The sequence below is a fragment of the Lagenorhynchus albirostris genome, chromosome 7, assembly GCF_949774975.1.
Source record: "Lagenorhynchus albirostris chromosome 7, mLagAlb1.1, whole genome shotgun sequence".
NCBI classification, from domain to species: Eukaryota; Metazoa; Chordata; class Mammalia; order Artiodactyla; family Delphinidae; genus Lagenorhynchus; species Lagenorhynchus albirostris.
In genome coordinates, this window is record NC_083101.1 from 103864996 (window position 1) to 103886467 (window position 21472).

General features: G+C 44.4%; 1 protein-coding gene across 11 annotated transcripts in view; it reads left to right on the plus strand.

Moving 5' to 3' along the window:
- Window positions 1-4887: 4887 nt before the first annotated feature.
- The window catches only part of EPHX2 (epoxide hydrolase 2), a 66331-nt gene continuing 49746 nt past the window's right edge, over window positions 4888-21472 (plus strand). For 7 of the 11 annotated variants that reach the window (XR_009541686.1, XR_009541687.1, XR_009541688.1 and 4 more), the window contains exons 1-3: window positions 4890-5119; window positions 17806-17890; window positions 20978-21137. Coding sequence is in view for 4 of the 11 variants with exons in the window: in XM_060155726.1 (XP_060011709.1) it covers window positions 5019-5119; window positions 17806-17890; window positions 20978-21137 (346 nt within the window). In the remaining 7 variants the exon portion in view is untranslated. Of the gene's footprint in view, window positions 5120-17805; window positions 17891-20977; window positions 21138-21472 lie in introns of all 11 variants that reach the window. The other 4 variants (XR_009541690.1, XR_009541691.1, XR_009541692.1 and 1 more) reach the window with 3 other exon arrangements.

Here is a 21472-nt window from a genome sequence, read left to right on the forward strand (position 1 = left end):
TGAGAGAGAGGTAAAGGAGATGGCCGGGGGTGTGGACTTGAGATTGGCTGGAGGGTTTGTAATATGATGTCTGTACTTTCCTGAAGGCTGGATCACTGGGAAGATGTAGACAACTTTGGCCATTAGTTGCCTTGTTTGTAATGCATACCAAACGGACCAATAGTGAATCTAAGAGAACACAGTTAGAACACTAACACAAGACAGCCATTCCTCACAGACACAAAAGAGCTCATCGTAACCCCAAAGGGACAAAGTCTTACATCTCGTCAGTTACTCCAGTCAGCTCCAAGTCTTGCCTCTCTAGTCAATGCACTTTCTTGCTCTCATCCTGACACAAGGTCATCTTGAAATTCTGTTTCTTATGGAATAAACCATAAAGTCCATCAAAAGCATACTGCATATAAAGTAATGGAGTGGGCAGAAAATAAAATAGATTAACAAATTAAGGAAGAAAAGGCAGGCACCGCCTTCGTCATTGTAAAAGTTAGCGTTGGACCCTATTGCTGAAGTGCTCGCGCTATGAGTGTCAACTATAGCGCTCAAACTATTGCCGCCGAAAGCAGAGGGTCACAGGGCCTGCTTCGTCCCTGCCAGCTGGGGACCCCGGCTGCTGCTGCCACCCCGAAACTGCCAACCAAAACGTTTCTCGTCTTGCCCTGCTCACCTCACCAGCTCCTGCTGTAAAGTCTGGACTGGGTACGTCTGATTTGCTGAGCTAAGCTCACAGGCCTTCACCTGAGAACGTGAGCCCTTAGCATTTTTGGATTCTATGGTCAGAGTGGCTCTTCCTTCTAAGATTCATAAGGTGGCTACGTCTTACAGGGTTCTTCTTTGCAACCACAGACATTTCTCTCAGTCTTATAAGCAGAAAGGGTCTCATTAGAGGATACTGATATCTCACAGCATCTCAGGGAGGACAAGAGAAGCAGGTGTGGAAACCACACAGCCAAGAACAATGCAGTGACAGCAAACCACGCCAGGTACAATTTTAACAAAGCCATCACCGTGTCACCCCATTGGCACCATGCACAGCCAGAGCTAGACTGGAGAAGCTCTGTCTCAGCCTCCCCAGAGAATCTGAGAGAGGAGATAGATGGTCCCCTGGGCTGGACAGCTGGTGTTTGTCAAGGGCAGTAAAATTGAAGCTTTGTTCTCACCCAGACACTCCAGGGACAAAGCTAGTGGCAGAAGCTGAGCTCCGCTGAAATAAAGAGACAAGATGGCCACTCCTGAGGTCAGGAAAACTTCCCTGACTGCACATGCGCAGGAAGGCTCCTTGTGGGTCAGAAAGGGAGGGGATGCCACCGCATAATAGTGTGGACATGCACCCACAGGCCTCTGCAGTGGGATCCACCTTAACAAAAAGTTGCGCATGCATGTTGGGGAGTGTCCTGGGACCAGTCAAGTGTGAAAAAAGAAACAAGATAATTGGCCAAGTGTAAACAAAGACCTGGAAGGACTGCCCTAAGTAAGTGATTTAAATCACCTCCTTACTGCCTCCTCATTCAGGACTCCAGGACTGTTCTCTGGGTGTGTATTTCTGCCTTGCTTCTGTCTTAAATAAACAAACTGCTTCTCTGTGGGCTCTCCCACAGGTTATGCCGTGTCTCTAATAATAAACTTCGTACCTGTTTTTACAGTTTTTGCCTCCTGGAAACATTCTAGCTTTCAAACGGGGAAAAGAGTCAGGGCCACTTTGCCTATGACCTCTAGCCCCTGCTGTCTCTCCGAGATCAAAACTAGATGCTTCTGCTACTGCTGTGGCTGGAAGGAAGTTCCAGCTCACATAGCTGTTGCTTCAGTTTGCTCATTCCCATACCCAACTCTCACGTGACTGGCAGAGCCCCTGTCACGTGATCAGTGTTAAGGGAGCCCAGCTAACGTGGTGTTTGCGGAGGCTACCTTAAGAAGGTAAAACTCAAAATGTGAGATATTAAATTAGAGCGATGTTTGAAGGACATTGTGCATCTCTGAATGATAGATGTCCACTACGGGGCAGAATTTTCCAAATGTAGCAAGAGGTTATAGGTGTTGGCAGCCAAAACAATGACAAAGAAGAAACACGACGAGTAGCCACTATCAATATTCCCTGTCTCATTTTTCTCATTGTCCCACAAACAACTGGCAACTCCTTGAATTCATCATTCCACTAAAATGGAAACTTCTTGGTCATCTCTATTTTTTGTCTGTTTTATTTACCAATGAACCCCAATTGCCGAGAAAGCACGTGGCACATAGCAGGTGCTCCCTACATATTTGTTGAATGAATAAAAGAAATTCATTTGCTGCACGAAAGAAAGACAAAGCTTCAGGTGGAATGTGGGTTTAGAAAACAGCTTGAGACAACTTTAAGCTTGATTCAAACACCTACAGCAGGAGAAGCAGCAGTGTGAACCTCTCTCTCAACCCCTAGGACTTAAACAGAGTGTTAAAGTAGCGTTGGAAAACCAAGGCCTAGCAGGAGGTGGGAAAGGGGTAGCAGGGGCAGGAAATCCAACACGAAATCTAATGAGTTCAGTGTAATGAGTTCAATACAAATTTAGTGACTGACAGCAGATGTAACTTCTGAATTTTCACGACTACATTAGCCATGTTTTATGAATCCGTGCTATCACCTAAAACAAATTTTATAAATATTCAAATTAGCAAACATAAGGGTTAGGATGTACATTTCAAAAAGATATCCCTTTTCCATAGCCCAGCTGCGTGAGCTCTCATCTTCCGGTACCTTGGGTGGCAGAAAGCACAGCGGGACGATGACCCATGACAAAGAGCAGAGCACAATAAAATGCGATCGAGACCTCTAATCTTTGCCTCAGCAATTCATCCAGGAAGCTCCGTAACTCACCAGGTGCTATAGTTTACAGCCCAGGAATAAACAAAGGTCCATAAGACAGCTCCATAATTTCCTCTTCACCAAAGATGATTTCCATCTAAAGTGGAGTCTCATATTCTAAGTTTCTTTTTTTTTTTAAGGGGGATTTATAAAATCCAGTTCGGTCAGTGTGACCTTTCTCTTCACTTTGCTACATTTTACAAACACATACATGTATTCCTAAACAGTACTGCCCCAGTCAGGCAACAGAAATCACTCTAGTTAATTTAAATAGGGAGAGATTGAATACAGGAAATTAGGAACCTGCAAAATCTTTGAAAAGAATGGCGTAGTGAGCCTCAGACTGGGCCTTTATGAAAGTCTCCCAGAAAAACACCACCACGGATGTGGAAGCTGTCACCTCTGCCCCAATCAGCTGGCCACCACTGGGACTGAGTTCAAGGACACAGGGGCTAGCTGGAAACCAGGGGTCCAAGTTCTTTGAATTGAGCAACTGGAAGGGACGGCCCTTTAGTAAGACCAGGAGCAGGCTTGGGAGGTGGGAATGCAGCCAGAGTTCTGTTTCAGTCATGAAAAATTCGAGATAACCTATGAGATATTCATGAGGAGGTGCTGAATAAGAAATTGCATATGCAAGTGTGGAGGTAAAGGGAAGCCTAAACTGGAGATTTCAATTTAAGTGGTTTCATACTACATAAGCAGGCTGTCATTTGCTTTCTTTTTTTTAACTCAATTTTACTTTTGAGATCACCAACTTCTTGAGTGACTACTGTATGTATTCACTTTAACCCTGACTCAGTCTTCAAATCTAGGGTAATCTAGCATCTATCTCCAAAAACTCCACTGAAAGTGTTCTGAAACAGGTCACCCAGTGTCGTCCAAGTGCAATATCGAATTTTTTTTTCAGTTATTTCTACAACATTTGGGGTGGTTAATTATTTCCTGCTTCTCAGGAGCTGATCTCAGAAAACACTGTCTCAGGCACAATCCCAGAAGAGGTTATAAAGCAAGAGAAGCAGGTGTGGTCCTGGTTCACTAGAACAAGACACCCCAAGGCAGACTCATTTCTCTTGTCGATCAGACTGATGGTTGGTAGATCAAGTCTTTCTTGATTTCAGCAGGTATCTATCTCTTCTAGCTAAAGGGGGGAAATATCTTGGGTAAATTCACAGATATCACTGTGAAGGAGGGAGGGAGGTCTTCGGCACCTATGTCCTGAGCTGTGCTCATGGCAAGTTGGAACATCAGGCCAGGAGTATGTTTTAATTCATGGAGCTGACTACAAAGGCACAAAGAGTCCAACAACCCATTTGCAAGCACAGCTCGGACACTCCTAAGGCTTAGGTTTTCCAGAAACACAAATGAGCCAAGAGTGTGGTTTAAAACAAGGCTCAAACCTTTTTAGGCAGCATTAGTACAAGAAGGCTGTACAAAGGGGTAATCATAGTTCACATTTATTCCTTCTAAACTTCATTTCACAAGAGACTGGGATGGACGTATTCTGGGTTGGCATACAATACCTGGAGCATGATATTTTATTCTAGAAATACATTTTGCTTTGACAAAGAAGAGTGTGACTAGAGGCTCATGGTCAGGATAGTGACAGACCTGTAACTATATGTACAGAATCTAGAAAAGAAGGGCAACAAAGCTATTACTTTACTAGATATGACAACCAAAACGAATATAGAGGATCCAAATATTTAATGAAGAAACTTTTGGCCTCTCTCTCTCTCTCAAGGGTCTGTGGCCTCTGGCTCTTTCTCAGGCCCGCTTTCTCTCCGGGCCGAAGTGAGATTCTAGCCCCAGCTCCAGGCGCCGGGGAGGCGGTGGAGATGGAGCCCGGGCCGCGGTGGGTGCGGGTACATCAAGTGAAGCCCGGTGGGACGAAACGCCGGCGGCACCAAGACGAGGGGTTGGGGCGGCTGTGGGGCGTGGTCAAGTCCGGGACAGGGGGCGAGGCGGAGGCCAGGGCAAGGGGGTTGGGGGCGCCGGGGCCAGAACAGAGGGCGGGGCGGAAGCCGGGGCAGGGGCGGAGCCGGGGCCAGGACAGGGGGCTTGGGCGGGGCCGAACTCGACTTGGGAGGCCCGGTCGGCTTGCCGCTTTGGTCCCGCGCCGCGGCCTTCGTCCATCTCCTCGCAGCGGTCTGTACCTGGGTGGAAGGCTGAGGTGCAGGCAGTCATGGCGCTGCGTGCTGCCGTGTTCGACCTGGACGGGGTCCTGGCGCTGCCCTCGCTCGCCAGCTCCTGGGACCGTGCGGAGGAGGAGCTGGCGCTGCCCAGGTAAGGGGACCCGGGCCGCTGCCCGCACTCAGAAGCCTGCGCGGGTGTGTCCGGGCGGCAGGAGCGCGAGCCCTGGGAGAAGTTGCGTTTCGGGACTCCCAGCCCTGGTTTCAGATTGCTGTAGGGCGAGAGCGCTAGGTGAAAGGTTAAAACAATTACTCGACCCTAAAGTACCAGTGTGTGTAACTAGATCCACTGTCTTTCTGAATGCTGATTATTTAAATCTCTCTAAGGACTCCAAAATTGACCTTTATATTGAAAGCTTTTCTTTTTTTGTGTGTGGTACGTGGGCCTCTCACTGTTGTAGCCTCTCCCGTTGCGGAGCACAGGCTCCGGACGCGCAGGCTCCCGACGCGCAGGCTCCGGACGCGCAGGCTCGGCGGCCATGGCTCACAGGCCCAGCCGCTCCGCGGCATGTGGGATCTTCCCGGACCGGGTGCCCTGCATCGGCAGGCGGACTCTCAACCACTGCGCCACCAGGGAAGCCCCTGAAAGCTTTTCTTAAAGTAAGAGAAATTGCTCCGCGAGCTGACTGCTGCCCGCTTACTTCTCTGTAATGGAATGGATCTTAAAGACCTAAGCTGAGGTTTCTAGAGAAAAAAGTCCTGTGCCCTGCACATTATAACAGCAAACCAGAAACGGCCCCAAAGCCTAAGCACTGGAAAATGGTAGACAAGGAAGCATCACCAGTAAACGTGACGTTCAGGAAGAGATTTCAGTGACATCAGAAAATATCTGTTATAATAAGTGCAAAAAAACTAACCCACCAGAGTGTACAACTGTTTATACAACATGGAAACTATGGAAAAACTATTTTTCAACTATGGAAAAAAGTTACATGTTGAAAATGCCTGGAAGAAATATACCAAAATATCCCTCTGGCTGCACCAATTTACATTCCAGTCAGCGCTGTACAAAGGTTTCCCTTTCTCCACATCCTTGCCAACACACATTATTGCTTGTCTTTTTGATAATAGCCATTCTAACAGATATGAAGTGATATCTCACTATGGTTTTGATTGCATTTCCTGGAAGCTCTTTTAACCACGGTGTTGTTTCACTTTATTTTTTCTTGGCCCATAAATTTTATTTTTTTTAAAAGACATAAAAAGAGAGTAAGCTACAATATGAGATATGTTTGTACCTGTGACCTCGTCAATGTGGGAGTGAACATGACTTGTGAATATATAAGTCACAAGTATACTTGTGAGTATACCAGTGAATATACTTGAGAGTATATTTGTGAGTACACAGGTCACAAGTGTACAAGTTTACAGATGTGGGGAATTTCAAAGAGCACTGGTGTCTGAGTCAGACCCAGGTTAAAATCTCAATTCTAACACTTAGCGTTGGGTGACCTTGCTTAACCTGACTTAGTCAACTCAACTGAGACCTTAGTGTTAGTCTTAAAATAAGAAAACTCCTCCCCCAGAAATTTTTGTGCTAGTTAGATTAGATGATGTGTAAGGTGGGTGGGTAACTGTGTTCCTGATACATCTTTTTATTTATTAAAGTCTCATGCACATTCAGAGTGATTTTGGGGCATATTTAGTTCATCTAGTGTGACACTGACTCACACATTCTCCCTGTGACCATGGTCACGATTGTTCCCAGAAGCCATAAACAGGTTATAGCAAACCTAGCTGACCCCAGGAGGTCAGAGTCTGTGACTTTGACCTTATTAGCCTATGGAGTCTGTGAACTAACCATGAAGGTGTGAATTCAGACAGTGAGCCTCAAGGGCCTACCTTGCACCGGGCATTTCCAACTTGCCTGCTATCTGGTATAAAAACTCAGACATCCACAGGTGCCATAGTTCAAAATGAAGGCAGTGCCATGAGAGGTACAGAGTTCTTAGTTGCTTCAAAGGAGGGAGAGATTAGGTCTGATCAGGGGGAATCAGGAACCAGAGGCAGACCCTGAGAAGACTGATAGGATGCTGATGAGGAGAGATGTGAAGGGAGAACTTTCCAGGTGAGCAGAGGCTGGGAGGTGGAAAGCAAGGAGAGTTCACAAAACACTGAATATTCCAGCCTAGCCAGACAGGAGGGAAGGCATGAGAGGGAAGTGAGGAAGTTGGCTGGGCCTGCATTGTAGCACCACGCGAAGGTCAGGCTGATCACGTACCTAATTTGATAGCAGTTGACTCTGAGTTGAGCTGGGGTGGAGATGTAGTAAAATAATTGTTGCTCACAATCAGCTGCGGTGATGGATCAAGGACATTGGCAAGAGGAAAGAGGCCACCGCTCCCAGCTTAAGATTTGAGAGTTTGGCAGCTGGAGGGGGGGAACAGTGTGGAGAGATGGTGAAGCCCGGTGGAGACTGGAACAGAAGCAGACGAGACCTTCTTGAGCTAGGAGTTTGCAGGGTCACTGGCATGGAAGACGAAGATGAAGATGAAGAATCCAGGCTGCAGGGCCCAGAGGAAGCCTGTGAGGCTGGTGTTGAAGCTGAGAGTGGATTAGGGGGTGAGGGCCCAGACATCTGTCAATACCTGCCTGAGGACAAGGTGGTGCGGGGGCCAGTGGCTGTGCTGAACTCCAGCAGTGGAGAGATTGTTGAATACCTGGGGTGAAACAGAGGGATGCAGATTCCTCCAGCATCATACAGGGGAAGCAGGGAGAGGGAGCTCCAGTCTCATCTGTGGTCCTCCAGAGCAGAGGCCGCGGAGGGTGTGCTTGTTGGAGATGGTGTTGCCTTGGCAACGGAGGCTGACATGATCTGGAGGAACCAGGATGGTTCCCTGAGATCCAGATCTGACCTGTAGACAGTCATCGTGTGCTTCATTTAATACCTTCTCACCCAGCCTCGTGGACGGTCTGCCTGGCACCACTGGACTGCCTGAACCCTTGGAACGATTAAAGTGTCAGTTTCTTTCAAAAATGTTGACCCTAGAACTTGAGGTGCTTGCCATATGCAATGCTCAGTGAACGTTTTCTGAGCACGAGAAACGAGTGACCAGCCAATACAGAAAGAGTATTTGAGAACCAGAACTTCCTACTCATATCCTGTGTGCTGTTTCAGGAAATATTTATTGAATGTTTCCAGGAGCTTCTGGGGCAGTTCCCAGATTTGGGGTTGCTCTTTGCACCTCTGGGCTTCTCTGTACTCTCTGAAGCATCTTTCCTCATTTTTAATTTTACATATGGGTTTTAATTTGACAACTGATAACAGAAATGCATTCTTATTATGAATATATTCAAATGAACAGAATAATGTAGAACAGGAAATGTCAGTGCCTCTTCGCCTTTCCTTGTTCCTTTCCCCATCCCAGATATCATCTTAGTTGACACATAGTTCATTTATCCAAAACCAAGGGTTTCGTTTGTTTGTTTTCATAATTTTGGGGCAGTAAAATCCGACCTGTCTTCATGTGGTAGCAAGTCTGATCTGGACAAGCATGAGGCTTACCATTATCTATCCTACTACTGTAAATAATGACACATCTCACTGTAAACATATTAATGAGTTTGATGATGAAGGCTGCTGCAGGCTCTCCTGGAGAGGTTACTTAATGTGTGGTATATCCCCCATTTTACCTTAACAATCGGAAAGATTCTGACTTTTGAAACTCACGTAGTTCTGAGGTTTCTAATAAGGGATCGTCAGCCTGTCACTTATTTATATGAATTTACAGACACATTTACGCATAGATTGGTAGGTAGGTAGATTGGTAGACGGGTAGGTTAAAAAAAAACAATAGAATCATAGAACATATATTGTTCTAGGTTTTCATTTTTTTTACGTAATTTTAACTTTTATTTCATTCGACAGTTGGATATCTTTTGTGTCCATTTACATAGATCTACCTTGCTCTTTTTAACCACTCCTTAGTATTCCACAATACGGAAGTGCCGTAATTTATTTAACCATTTTTCCCTGTTGGTGGACATTTATTTATTTGTTAGTTGTCACTGTTACAAATAATGTCACTAATGTTTCTGTAGGGTAGTTTTCTAAAAGTGGAGTTGCCAAGTAAAAGTGTATGTATTTACATTTAAAATATTGACAGATCCTGCCAAGCTGTTCAAAAAATGCTGTACCTGTCCTGACATTGCATGAGAAGGCCAGCCCAGATCCTCCCTGCAGAGGAGATGGTTCTCTTAAACCTTTTTTTTTTTAAATAAATTTATTTCTTTATTTATTTTTGGCTGTGTTGGGTCTTAATTGCTGCGCACAGCCTTTCTCTAGTTGCAGCAGGCGGGGGCTATTCTTCATTGCGGTGCAGAGGGTTCTCATTGCGGTGGCTTCTCTTGTTGCAGAGCACGGGCTCTAGGTGCAGTTGTGGCATGCGGGTTTCAGTAGTTGTGGCTTGCAGGCTCTGGAGTGCAGGCTTAGTAGTTGTGGCTCACCAGCTTAGTTGCACCACGGCATGTAGGATCTTCCCGAACCAGGGCTCAAACCTGTGTCCCCTGCATTGGCAGGCAGATTCTTAACCACTGTGCCACCAGGGAAGTCCCAACCCTTTTAAACTTTGGCCAGTCAGATGAAGGAAAAACATTACCTTGTATCAGTCTGCATTTTCCTCTCCACTGTTCATTTTTGTTGGCCATTTGTATTTTTTCCTTTGGTGTTTACCTATTTATACCGTTTGCCCATTTTTGTACTGGGTTGTCACTTTCTTCTTGATTTCTAGGAATTTGTGATTTCTACCATGATGTTTTATGTTTTCCACTTACCATCTCTTCTGCTACTTCTTTTTTTCTCCCTTCTTTTTCCCATCTTTAGTTGGGTTGATCAAGTTCTTTTCTTCCAGCTTCCCTTGGGGAAACATCTTGTTTCTAGTCTTCTTACTGATACATTTTGTTTCTCATTCTCCTTAAGATTACTTTTGTTTTTTTAATATGCATATATAGTAACTCCTCCTATTAACATAATCTTTTCTGTCTTCAGACATGTTCATTGCTACCTGTGTTTTTCCTATCAATATAATGATGAATTTGTCTGGTGTTTGTCCTGGGTTCCTAGTACAGAGCTTCTAAAAACCCTTGGGATTTCCTGAGCGATCAGTGTGTCTTTGTTGTGCTAATGAGGTTACTCACTTGGGAGGGGAGAACCCTGGGGATTTAGTTCAGACATGTAGCCAATGAGTTAATCAATCATGCCTAATGAAGGCCCAATAAAATCTCTGTACACTGAGGCTCAGTGGAGCTTCCTGGTTGGTGACCGCATCAATTTGCCAGGAGGATGATGTGCCCTGATTTCATGGCGAGAGGGCCCCGATGCCCTGTGCGCCCTCGCAGACCTTGCCTTCTGTGTATTCTTTAAAATAAAACTTAATAGTAAAACTTAAAAGTAAGTAACACTTTTCAGTGTTCTGTAAGTTGTTCTAGTGAATTATCAGAACTGGAGGGTTGTGGGAACCCCCAAATTTGTAGCCAGATGGTCAGAAGTATGGGTGGCCTGGAGAACCCCTGAGACTGCAGCTGGTGTCTGACGTGAGGGCAGGTCTGTGGAAGACTTGCCTTCAACCTGTGGGGTCTGTGCTAACTCTGGACAGGTAGTGTCAGGATTGAATTGCAGTACACCCATCTGCTATTGGCCAGTTGGGGTGGAAACAATAATAACATTCTGCCCCACACTGCCACAGCCAGGTTACTTAACCATCCTTCCTTCCAGCCTCTCGTGCTCACTCTCACCAGAACTTTCCCCAGGCAGGTAGATTACTTTGCTTCCAGTTTTATCATGAGACAAATCTGCTGCTTCCAGCTCCTTTGCCTAATACAGTTGACCCTTGAACAACACAAGTTTGAACTGCGCAGGTCCACTAGTACATTGGTTTCTTTGTTTGTTTTCAGTAGTGAATACTACAGTACCACACTATCTGAGGTTGGTCAAATCCAAGGATTTTGAGGAACCACGTAGTCAGAGGGCCAACTATGGGTTATACAGGGATTTTTGCAGAGGGTCAGTGCCCTAAACCCCAGTGTTGTTCAAGGGTCAGCTGTACATTATTAGCTATGAATGTATGTATTCAGTAGGTGAAGATTCCCTTTGGGGAACAACGATTGAATTCTAGATATAATGGTTGAGTCTCAAGAGTTCAGTTGTGCAAAAATCACTAGTAACGATGATAGTAAACAGTGTAAGATTAAATTTCATATACAACTAATGTTTTCTGGATGATTGAGGAGGATACAAAATGTATGCAATATAATCTGATTTAAAATGATGGCTGGGAGGGAGAAAGAGGAGTATTGTTTAATGGGTACAAAATTTTAGGTTGTAAAGATAGGAAGATGAAGAAGTTCTGGAGATGGATAGTGGTGATGGTTGCACAACAGTGTACTTAATGGCGCTGATCTGTACACTTAAAAGTGGTTAAAATGGTCAGTTTTAGGTCCATATTGTTTAATGTATCATTTAAAGCTTGAGTTTCCTTCTTTATTTTCATTTTGGTTGATCTGTCCATAGGTGAAAGTGGGGTGTTAAAGTCCCCTACTATGATTGTGTTACTGTCGATTTCCCCTTTTATGGCTGTTAGTATTTGCCTTATGTATTGAGGTGCTCCTATGTTGGGTGCATATATATTTGCAATTGTTATATCTTCTTCTAGGACTGATCCCTTGATCATTACGTAGTGTCCTTTTTTGTCTCTTGTAATAGTCTTTATTTTAAAGTCTATTTTGTCTGATACGAGAATTGCTACTCCAGCTTTCTTTTGATTTCCATTTGCATAGAATATCTTTTTCCATCCCCTCACTTTCGGTCTGTATGTGTCCCTAGGTCTGAAGTGGGTCTCTTGTAGACAGCACATATATGGGTCTTGATTTTGTGTCCATTCAGCCAGTCTATGTCTTTTGGTTGGAACATTTAAACCATTTACATTTAAGGTAGTTATCAACATGTATGTTCCTATTACCATTTTCTTAATTGTTCTGGATTTGTTATTGTAGGTCTTTTCCTTCTCTTGTGTTTCCTGCCTAGAGAAGTTCCTTTAGCCTTTGTTGTAAAGCTGGTTTGGTGGTACTGAATTCTCTTAGCTTTTGGTTGTCTGTAAAGCTTTTAATTTCTCTGTCGAATCTGAATGAGATCCTTGCTGGGTTGTAGGTTTTTCCCTTTTATCACTTTAAATATGTCCTGCCACTCCCTTCTGGCTTGCAGAGTTTCTGCTGAAAGATCAGCTGTTAACCTTATGGGGATTCCCTTGTATGTTATTTGTTGTTTTTCCCTTGCTGCTTTTAATACTTTTTCTTTGTATTTAATTTTTGATAGTTTGATTAATATGTCTTGGTGTGTTTCTCCTTGGATTTATCCTGTATGGGACTCTCTGCGCTTCCTGGACTTGGCTATTTCCTTTCCCATATTAGGGAAGTTTTCAACTATAATCTCTTCAAATATTTTCTCAGTCCCTTTTTTTTTCTCCTCTTCTTCTGGGACCCCTATAATTCGAATGTTGGTGCGTTTAATGTTGTCCCAGAGGTCTCTGAGACTGTCCTCAATTCTTTACATTCTTTTTTCTTTATTCTGCTCTGTGGTAGTTATTTCCACAATTTTATCCTCCAGGTCACTTATCCGTTCTTCTGCCTCAGTTCTTCTGCTATTGATTCCTTCTAGAGAATTTTTAATTTCATTTATTGTATCGTTCATCATTGTTTGTTTGCTCTTTAGTTCTTCTAGGTCCTTGTTAAACGTTTCTTGTATTTTCTCCATTCTATTTACAAGATGTTGGATTATCTTTACTATCATTACTCTGAATTCTTTTTCAGGTAGACTGCCTATTTCCTCTTCATTTGTTAGGTCTGATGGGTTTTTACCTTGCTCCTTTGTCTGCTGTGTGTTTCTCTGTCTTCTCATTTTGCTTAACTTACTGTATTTGGGGTCTCCTATTCACAGGCTGCAGGTTCATAGTTCCCGTTGTTTTTGGTGTCTGTCCCCAGTGGCTAAGGTTGGTTCAGTGGGTTGTGTCGGCTTCCTGGTAGAGGGGCCTGGTGCCTGTGTTCTGGTGGATGAGGCTGGATCTTGTCTTTCTGGTGAGCAGGACCATGTCCAGGTGTTTTTTGGGGGTGTGTTTTGGGGTGTCTGTGACCTTATGATTTTAGGCAGCCTATGTGCTAATGGGTGGGGTTGTGTTCCTGTCTTGCTAGTTGTGTGACATAGGGTGTCCAGCACTGTAGCTTGCTGGTCATTGAGTGGAGCTTGGTCTTAGCGTTGAGATGGAGATCTCTGGGAGAGCTTTCACTGTTTGATATTACATGGGCCAGGAGGTTTCTGGTGGAGCAATGTCCTGAACTAGGCTCTCCCACCTCAGAGGCTCAGGCCTGACACCCAGCCGGAGCACCAAGACCCTGTCAGCCACATGGTTCAGAAGAAAAGGGAGGAAAAAAAAAAAAAAAAAGACAGACAGACAGAAGGAAAAATAAAATAAAGTTATTGAAAAAGAAAAAAGTATTAAAAAGAAAAAAGTATTAAAAAAATAGAAACAAGAGAGCAACCAAACCAAAAAAACAAATCCACCAGTGATAACAAGTGCTAAAAACAATACAAAAAAAAAAAAATGGACAGACAGAACCCTAGGACAAATGGTAAAAGCAAAGCTATACAGACAAACTCTATACAGCTATACATACACACTCACAAAAAGAGAAAAAGGAGGAAAAATATATATTTATAAAATTTTAAAAAAAGAGAGCAACCAAATCAATAAACAAATCTACCAATGATAATAAACTCTAAGTACTAAACTAAGATAAACATAAAACCAGAAACAAATTAGATGCAGAAAGCAAACCCCAAGTCTACAGTTGCTCCCAAAGTCCACCTCCTCGATTTGGGATGATCCGTTGTCTATTCATGTATTCCACAGACGCAGGGTACATCAAGTTGATTGTGGAGCTTTAATCCGCTGCTTCTGAGGCTGCTGGGAGAGATTTCCCTTTCTCTTCTTTGTTCTCACAGCTCCCGGGTCTCAGCTTTGGATTTGGCCCCGCCTCTGCGTGTACGTCACCTGAGGGCATCTGTTCTGCACTCAGACAGGACGGGGTTAAAGGAGCAGCTGATTCGGGGGCTCTGGCTCACTCAGGCCGTGGGGAGGGAGGGGTATGGATGCGGGGCGAGCCTGTGGCGTCAGAGGCCAGCGTGACGTTGCCCCAGCCTGAGGCGCGCCGCACGTTCTCCCGGGGAAGTTGTCCCTGGATCCCGGGACCCTGGCAGTGGCGGGCTGCACAGGCTCCCAGGAGGGGCAGCGTGGATAGTGACCTGTGCTTGCACACAGGCTTCTTGGTGGCGGCAGCAGCAGCCTTAGCATCTCATGCCCGTCTCTGGGGTCTGCGCTTTTAGCCGTGGTTCGCGCGTCTCTGGAGCTCATTTAGGCCGTGCTCTGAATCCCCTCTCCTCACACACCCCGAAACAATGGTCTCTTGCCCCTTTGGCAGGTCCAGACTTTTCCCCGGACTCCCTCCCGGCCAGCCGTGGTGCACTAACCCCCTGCAGGCTGTGTTCACGCCGCCAACCCCAGTCCTCTCCCGGCGCTCCGACCGAAGCCCGAGCCTCAGCTTCCAGCCCCGCCCGCCCCGGCGGGTGAGCAGACAAGCCTCTTGGGCTGGTGAGTGCCGGTCGGCCCCGATCCTCTGTGCGGGAATCTCTCCGCTTTGCCCTCCGCACGCCTGTTGCTGTCCTCTCCTCCATGGCTCTGAAGCTACCCCACTCCGCCACCCGCAGTCTCCGCCCACGAAGGGGCTTCCTTGTGTGTGGAAACCTTTCCTCCTTCACAGCTCCCTCCCACTGGTGCAGGTCCCGTCCCTATTCTTTTGTCTCTGTTTTTTCTTTATCTTTTCTCTACCCAGGTACGTGGGGACTTTCTTGCCTTTTGGGAGGTCTGAGGTCTTCTGCCAGCATTCAGTAGGTGTTCTGTAGGAGTTGTTCCACGTGCAGATGTATTTCTGATGTATTTGTGGGGAGGAAGGTGATCTCCGTGTCTTACTCCTCCACCATCTTGAAGGTCCCCTGCTAATCTCTTTCAAGGGTTTTAATTTCTCTTAATTTTGTAGTTTTTAGTGTAGAGGTCTTAAACGTCTTTCATTAGATTTTTTTTGTTTGTTTTTTAATTTTAAGGTAAATGATATTTTTAAAAAATTTCATTTCCAATTGTTTGTTATCATTTCTTTTAAACCATCTCTTTCCTGTCCTCAAGATTTTTATTTTGATCTATCTTTAAGTTGACTAGAAGTCTTTCTTGAATTTTTTTTCCAGGAAAGGCGTGATAGCAAACAATTGTATTAGTTTTACCTGTCTGAAAGTGGTTTGTGTGGTTCTCAGCTTATGAATAATCAATGTTGTGGTCGGACCAGCCCTTGTGGTTCTTACTGTGACTGCAAGACGCCCTTCAGGAGTAGTCATCAGGGAAAAAAGTAAAGGTTTGTTACTTACAAGACCTGGAAATTACACAGCACTCCTAGGGCCACACAGTGAGGACGTGAGGAGAAAGAGAGCGAGCACATGGGCCCGAATTCTGCTTTTACTGGGGATCATGGTGGGGGCCACTGTGGTTTTGTGGGCTCACTCTTTATTGGTGAATTTAAAACCAGAGCAGGAGTTTAAAGCATGGGAAGAGAAAAAACCAAATGACCCAACTGGTCAGTTATTGAAATCAACCAAGATCTCTAAAACAAAGGACCTCACTGGACATAAAGTAAGTTGTCTGTGGATGGATTTGGGGGGTATTGTTTCTTATCTTTTTATCTCAGTGTCTCCTGAGTATTACTCCACAATCTTCTTACATTTAAAGTTGCAGAATAGAAGGCTGTTATCAGTCTGAATTGTTTTTCTTTTGTGTATAATCTGTTTTTCTACACAAAATGTTGTCTGTTATACTTTCTTATCCCAGGAATTTGAAACATTTCCCTACCCTATACCTGCTGTGGTTCTTTTTTCATTAATTTAGCCTTGTGTTTGGCGAACACTTTTGATTTGAGAGCTCAGAGTTTTCTTCAACCCAGAGACATCTTCTCCCATTATTCCTTTGACTGTTGCTTCTCTGATCATTCCTTCTGTGATTTTTCTTGTTTATTGAAGGAATTTGGCTTCCATAGGTCTTATCTTTTTGCACATTAGTTTTAATTGCTTCATCATTTTACTCTTTGTTCTTGGAAAATTTGGTGGGTCTTTTGATTCACTAATTTCATTTTCTGTAATAGCCATTTCACTGTTCACTGCTTTTATTAACCTTAAAATTTGAAAGTCATGCTTTCCAATGCCAACAACTTATCTCAAATTGCTTCTTTTTAAAAAAAGACTGCCTGCTTTTGTCCTATAGAGTCATTGACATCTCCTTCCTCTAGAGCTGTATTCTTCCTTCACTTCCCTTCTTTTATCAGCCCCTAATCTTCAGGCAGAAAAAACAATTTTCCCTTTGCTTTTCCATCTCACTCATCCACTGTGTAATAGTTATTTGTTTATCTGTTGCCTCCCTTGTTCTCCTGTGAGTTCCCTAAGAATAGATCCACATTTTTCCATCTTTATATCACTGCATCTGGCACAATGCCTTGATGCCTTCGGTCCTCAGTGCAAGATTGTTGAGTTGAACTGTATGTTGCTCTTTGAAATTGGACGGCAGCTGGGGAAGGGCACGAGGGATCTTTTCGAGGTGATGGAAATGCTCTAAAACTGCAACGTGGTGATATTTGCACACCTCTATAAAATTACTACAAGTCATTGAATCGTACACTGAGAACATGTGAATTGGGTGTTATGTAAGTATAATTTAACAATGCTGTTTTTTTAAAAAAGACAACTGATGGCAAAGATGTGCCAAAGCCACTGCTGATGCTGGAAAATGGAGCAAGGGTACAGATAGTAGGGATATATATATATTTTTTTGTTTTGTTTTGTTTTGTTTTTTGCGGTACGCGGGCCTCTCACTGCTGTGGCCTCTCCCGTTGCGGAGCACAGGCTCCGGACGCACAGGCTCAGCAGCCATGGCTCACGGGCCCAGCCACTCCGCGGCACGTGGGATCTTCCCGGACCGGGGCACGAACCCGTGTCCCCTGCATCAGCAGGCGGACTCTCAACCACTGCGCCACCAGGGAAGCCCGGGATATATATTTTTTAATGTTTTGTCTAAAGTTGATTATTGTTACCTGCAAGAGGGTTAGTCAGGTAAAAGGTTGTTGACTGTTATCAGATACGAAACTCCCAGATATTTGTTCTCTTAACATGGGAATGGTAAATACTTTTAACTGGGTTGCCGATTCCAGTCCATTGTAAATATTTGCCTGGGACACTGGACTAAGAAGGATCATAAATCAGTGTCTGGATGCAGTGGTATAGGCTGTGGCGATGGGTTATTAAAGTCGGCCAGGGATTCAGAGTTGTGCGTGCATGCCAGGTACGTGCCATCCATTATATGGCTGGTGTCACCCAGCCAGCCATGCTGGGGTAGCTCAGCCACCACTGGGTGTGGGAAATGATCAAGAAAGTGGAATGGGACCTTATGTTTTGTAATGTAGGGAAGCGAGAAGGCAATGAGCTGCTCTCTCTATGTCTGCTACTCCTCAGGACCACATATAAGAGATGGATATGAATTGAGGCGTATTAATCACCTAGGGTTACCAGAACGAAGGACCACAGACTGGGTGGCTTCAACAACAGTTCCGGAGGCTAGAAGTCCAAAATCAAGGTGTCTGTCCCCTACCTGCCGTTGTGATGAAGTCATCTGAACGTTCCTGATGCTTCTTTGTGTCTTGCAGTGGCTTTCTGAATGGAGCTTTCGTGAAAGGAGGCCCAGATGGTTCCAGCGCCCGCATGATGAAGGGAGAGATCACATTTTCCCAGGTGTGGCGACCCCTCATAGACCCCCTTGAGAAGGTGTTCTGTAACTACACACCCATCTCCCCTGCTGACCGTAAGCTCCGTGAGGGCAGGGCCATGTCTGCCTCACCCGTTTACCCCTTATAACGCTTAACTCACAAGACTGGGCTGGAGACATTTCAGATTGTTTATTGTCTCTTTGATCCAAGCAGAGGGCCACACCCCAGTGATTAGGAAATTTCCAAGCCCTTGAAGATCTATGCCAGGGAATTACAGCAGCCAGAGTAGCTTTTTTTTTTTTTCCCCCTTAAGCTGTGGTTAAATACACATCACATAAAATTTACCACCTTGATCATTTTTAAGTATACAATTCGGTAGCATTAAGTATATTCACGCCGGGTAACCAACACCACCGTCCATCTCCAGAGCTCTTTTCATCTTGCAAAACGGAAACTCTATACCCATTAAACAACGCTGCCCATTCCTCCTTTCCCCAACCCCTGGCAACCACTACTGAACTTTCTGCCTCTATTTAGCTACTATACATTTCTTATATAACTGGAATCATGCAATATTTGTCCTCCAGTGACTGACTTATTTTGCTTAGCATGATGTCTTCAAGGTTCATCCATATTGTAGCATGTGTCACAATTTCCTTCTTTCTTAAGGATGAGTGATATTCCATTGTATGGATAGACTGCGTTCTGTTTATCCATTCATCTATCGATGGACATTTAGGTTACTTCCTCCTCTTGGTCACCATGTCTAATGCTGCTAGGAACATGGGTGTACAAATATAAGTTTGAAATCTTGCTTTCAGTTTTTCTGGATATATATCCAGAAGTGGGATTGCTGGATCATAGGGTAGTTTTCCATTTTTAATTTTTTGAGGAACCACCATAGTGTTTTCCATAGCGGCTGCACCATTTTACATTTTCCTCCCAACAGTGCACAAGGTTTCCGGTGTTTCCACATCCTTGCCCACCTGTTATTTTCTGTTTTCCTGATAGTAGTCATCCTTAGAGTACTTATTTTCAGACAAGGGCCACTGGGTCAGGGGAAGTTTTGTTAATTACTGACTATAAGATGGGTGGACTTTGGAATCTGATGTCGGGATTTGAATCATAGCTCCCACTTACAGACGTGTGAGCACAGCAAGTCACAGAACCTCTCAGAGTCTCAGTTTTGCCACCTGTAAAATGAGATCGATAAGATGCTCCATCTCCTAGGTTGTTATGAAGCTTGAAAAGTGCTTAGCACAGTGCCTGGCACATAATCAGTGCTCAATAGATAGTAGTTATTGTTGTTACTACAACCTCGATTTTTTAAAATTGAAGTATAGTTGGAGATTATTTTTAAATAAAGTAATCAGGATCTAAAACCACTTGAATTCTCAATTAGTGCCTCGGAGAAGAAAGGCTATTGAGAATCTACTCTATGAGCACACAGATAAAGCAGTCTGGTTTTTTTTTTAAATTTATGAGTTACAGCCACCTATCAGTCTAACAGGGAACTTGGGGCCCATCATAATAGAAAGCAAAGCCCACCTTTCCAGTGAAGACAAGTGTGGTCTTAGCATGGGGAGTGTAGTGAATTGTGGTCACTTTAAAACTCTCTGTCTTTCACACACACACGCATACGCACACACACACACACACACACACATATTTTGGCAACTCGTGAATGAAAACTGTAATGATACCATTGGGGATAAACATTACTGAAGCGTGAATCAATAAAAAAAAAGCTGCAGTAATATTGTTGGAAGGTAAGGAAAGGGAGAAGTGGTATGAATTTCATTCATTTACATGTGACTATACAGTTTTCCCAACACCATTTATTGAAGAGACTGTTCTTTCCTCATCGTGTACTCTTGGCTCCTTTGTCATAAATTAATTGACACGTGGGTTTTTTTTCTGGGCTCTCTATCATTCTGCTATTGATGGGTATTTGGGTAATTTTTAGTTCGGGACTATTATATACGAGACAAGAGTGCTACTATGATAGTGTATAAATCAACCATCCATTCTGCTATTAATGGGTGTATTCGTTTGCTAGGGCTACCATAACAAAATACCACAGACTGGGTGGCTTAAACGACAAAATTTATTTTCTCATAGCTCTGGAGGCTAGAAGCCCAAGACCAAGGTGTTGGCAGGGTTGGTTTCTTCTGAGGCCTCTCTCCTTGGCTTCTAGGTGGCCGACTTCTCCCTGTGTCCTCACATTCTTTCTTCTGTGTGTGTCTGTGTCCTAATCGCCTGTTCTTATAAGGACACCAGTCAGGTTGGATTAGGGCCCCCTGACGTCATTTTTGTCGTGGTCCGAATGCAGGTTGGAAAAGAATTTCCAGACACAAAGGCAGAATGTAAAGATGATAGAATTTATTAGAGGGGGGGTGGCTGCCTGAACAGTGGGCCGGCTGACTTCCTAGTAGTCTGGGAGAGTCGAGCCCAAACATGTGCTATTGATCAGTTTTTATAGCCAGAAAACAAAGGAACGGTCTGAGGTGAAAATTTCATTTACGGATTGGTCGAGGCATATATACCTTCCTTCTATAGGGTGGAGTGGGACAGGCAAGATGCCTTTCCTTGTTTGGGCCAGGTTCCGTTGCCCAGGTGGGCGTTGCCCAGGTGGGCTCAGGGAATTTCGTAACCATCACAACACGGTAAGGGGAGCGAGTACGAGTCCTGTTGGGGGTGTAACGCTGCAACTTTTACAGGCAGGGTCGTCCTTTGTCCTTGAAGCACCATTGTCCTTGGAGAACCACAATTTTACCTTAATGATCTCTTTAAAGACCCTCTTTCCAAAGGACAATCACATTCTGAGGTCCTGGGGGTTAGGACTTCAACATGAATTTGTAGGGGACCCAGTTCAGCCCTAACAGGGGGATTTGAGTAGTTTCTAGTTTGCAGTTCTTAGGAAAAGTACTGCTATGAACATTTTTGTACATGTCTTTTGGTGAACATATGTGGACATTTCCACTGGGTATGTGTCCAGGAGTGGAATTGCTGGATCACAGGGAATGCATGTGTTCAGATTTAGTAAATGCTGCCCAAAGCTTTTCCAAGTGGTTTCACCAATTGACAATCCCTCATCAATTCACTTTCACAGTGGATGCCATTCATGGAAGAAAACTGCAGGAAATGTTCTGAGGACTCTGGAATCTGCCTCCCTGAGAATTTCTCTATAAATCAGATCTTTGGCAAGGCGCTTGCAGCAAGAAAGGTCAACGACCCCATGCTTAAGGCAGCTCTCACTCTCAAAAAGAAGGGTAAGGATCTGAGACTGGCCATTCTCTGACCCAACCACACGAGAACCCTTGGGAGGGTCAGGTCAAAATACATCTAAATGTGCATTGAATTCAATGACAGGCACATTTATACTCATATGTATTAGTAATTCCTTCACTTGATTTTCCTTGAAGAGACATTTATTTAGTGGCAGAGCCCAGCTCTTCGTCACAGGCATGTTTGAGGTCACCCTCCCCACGTATCAGTAGCCTTACCTGGTTGTGTCTGAGACATATTTCCCACTCATATTACATGGAAAGGGTCTGTCCATTGACTTATCCTTGTCTTGTTTCCAGCATCTCCCGGTTCTTGTCCT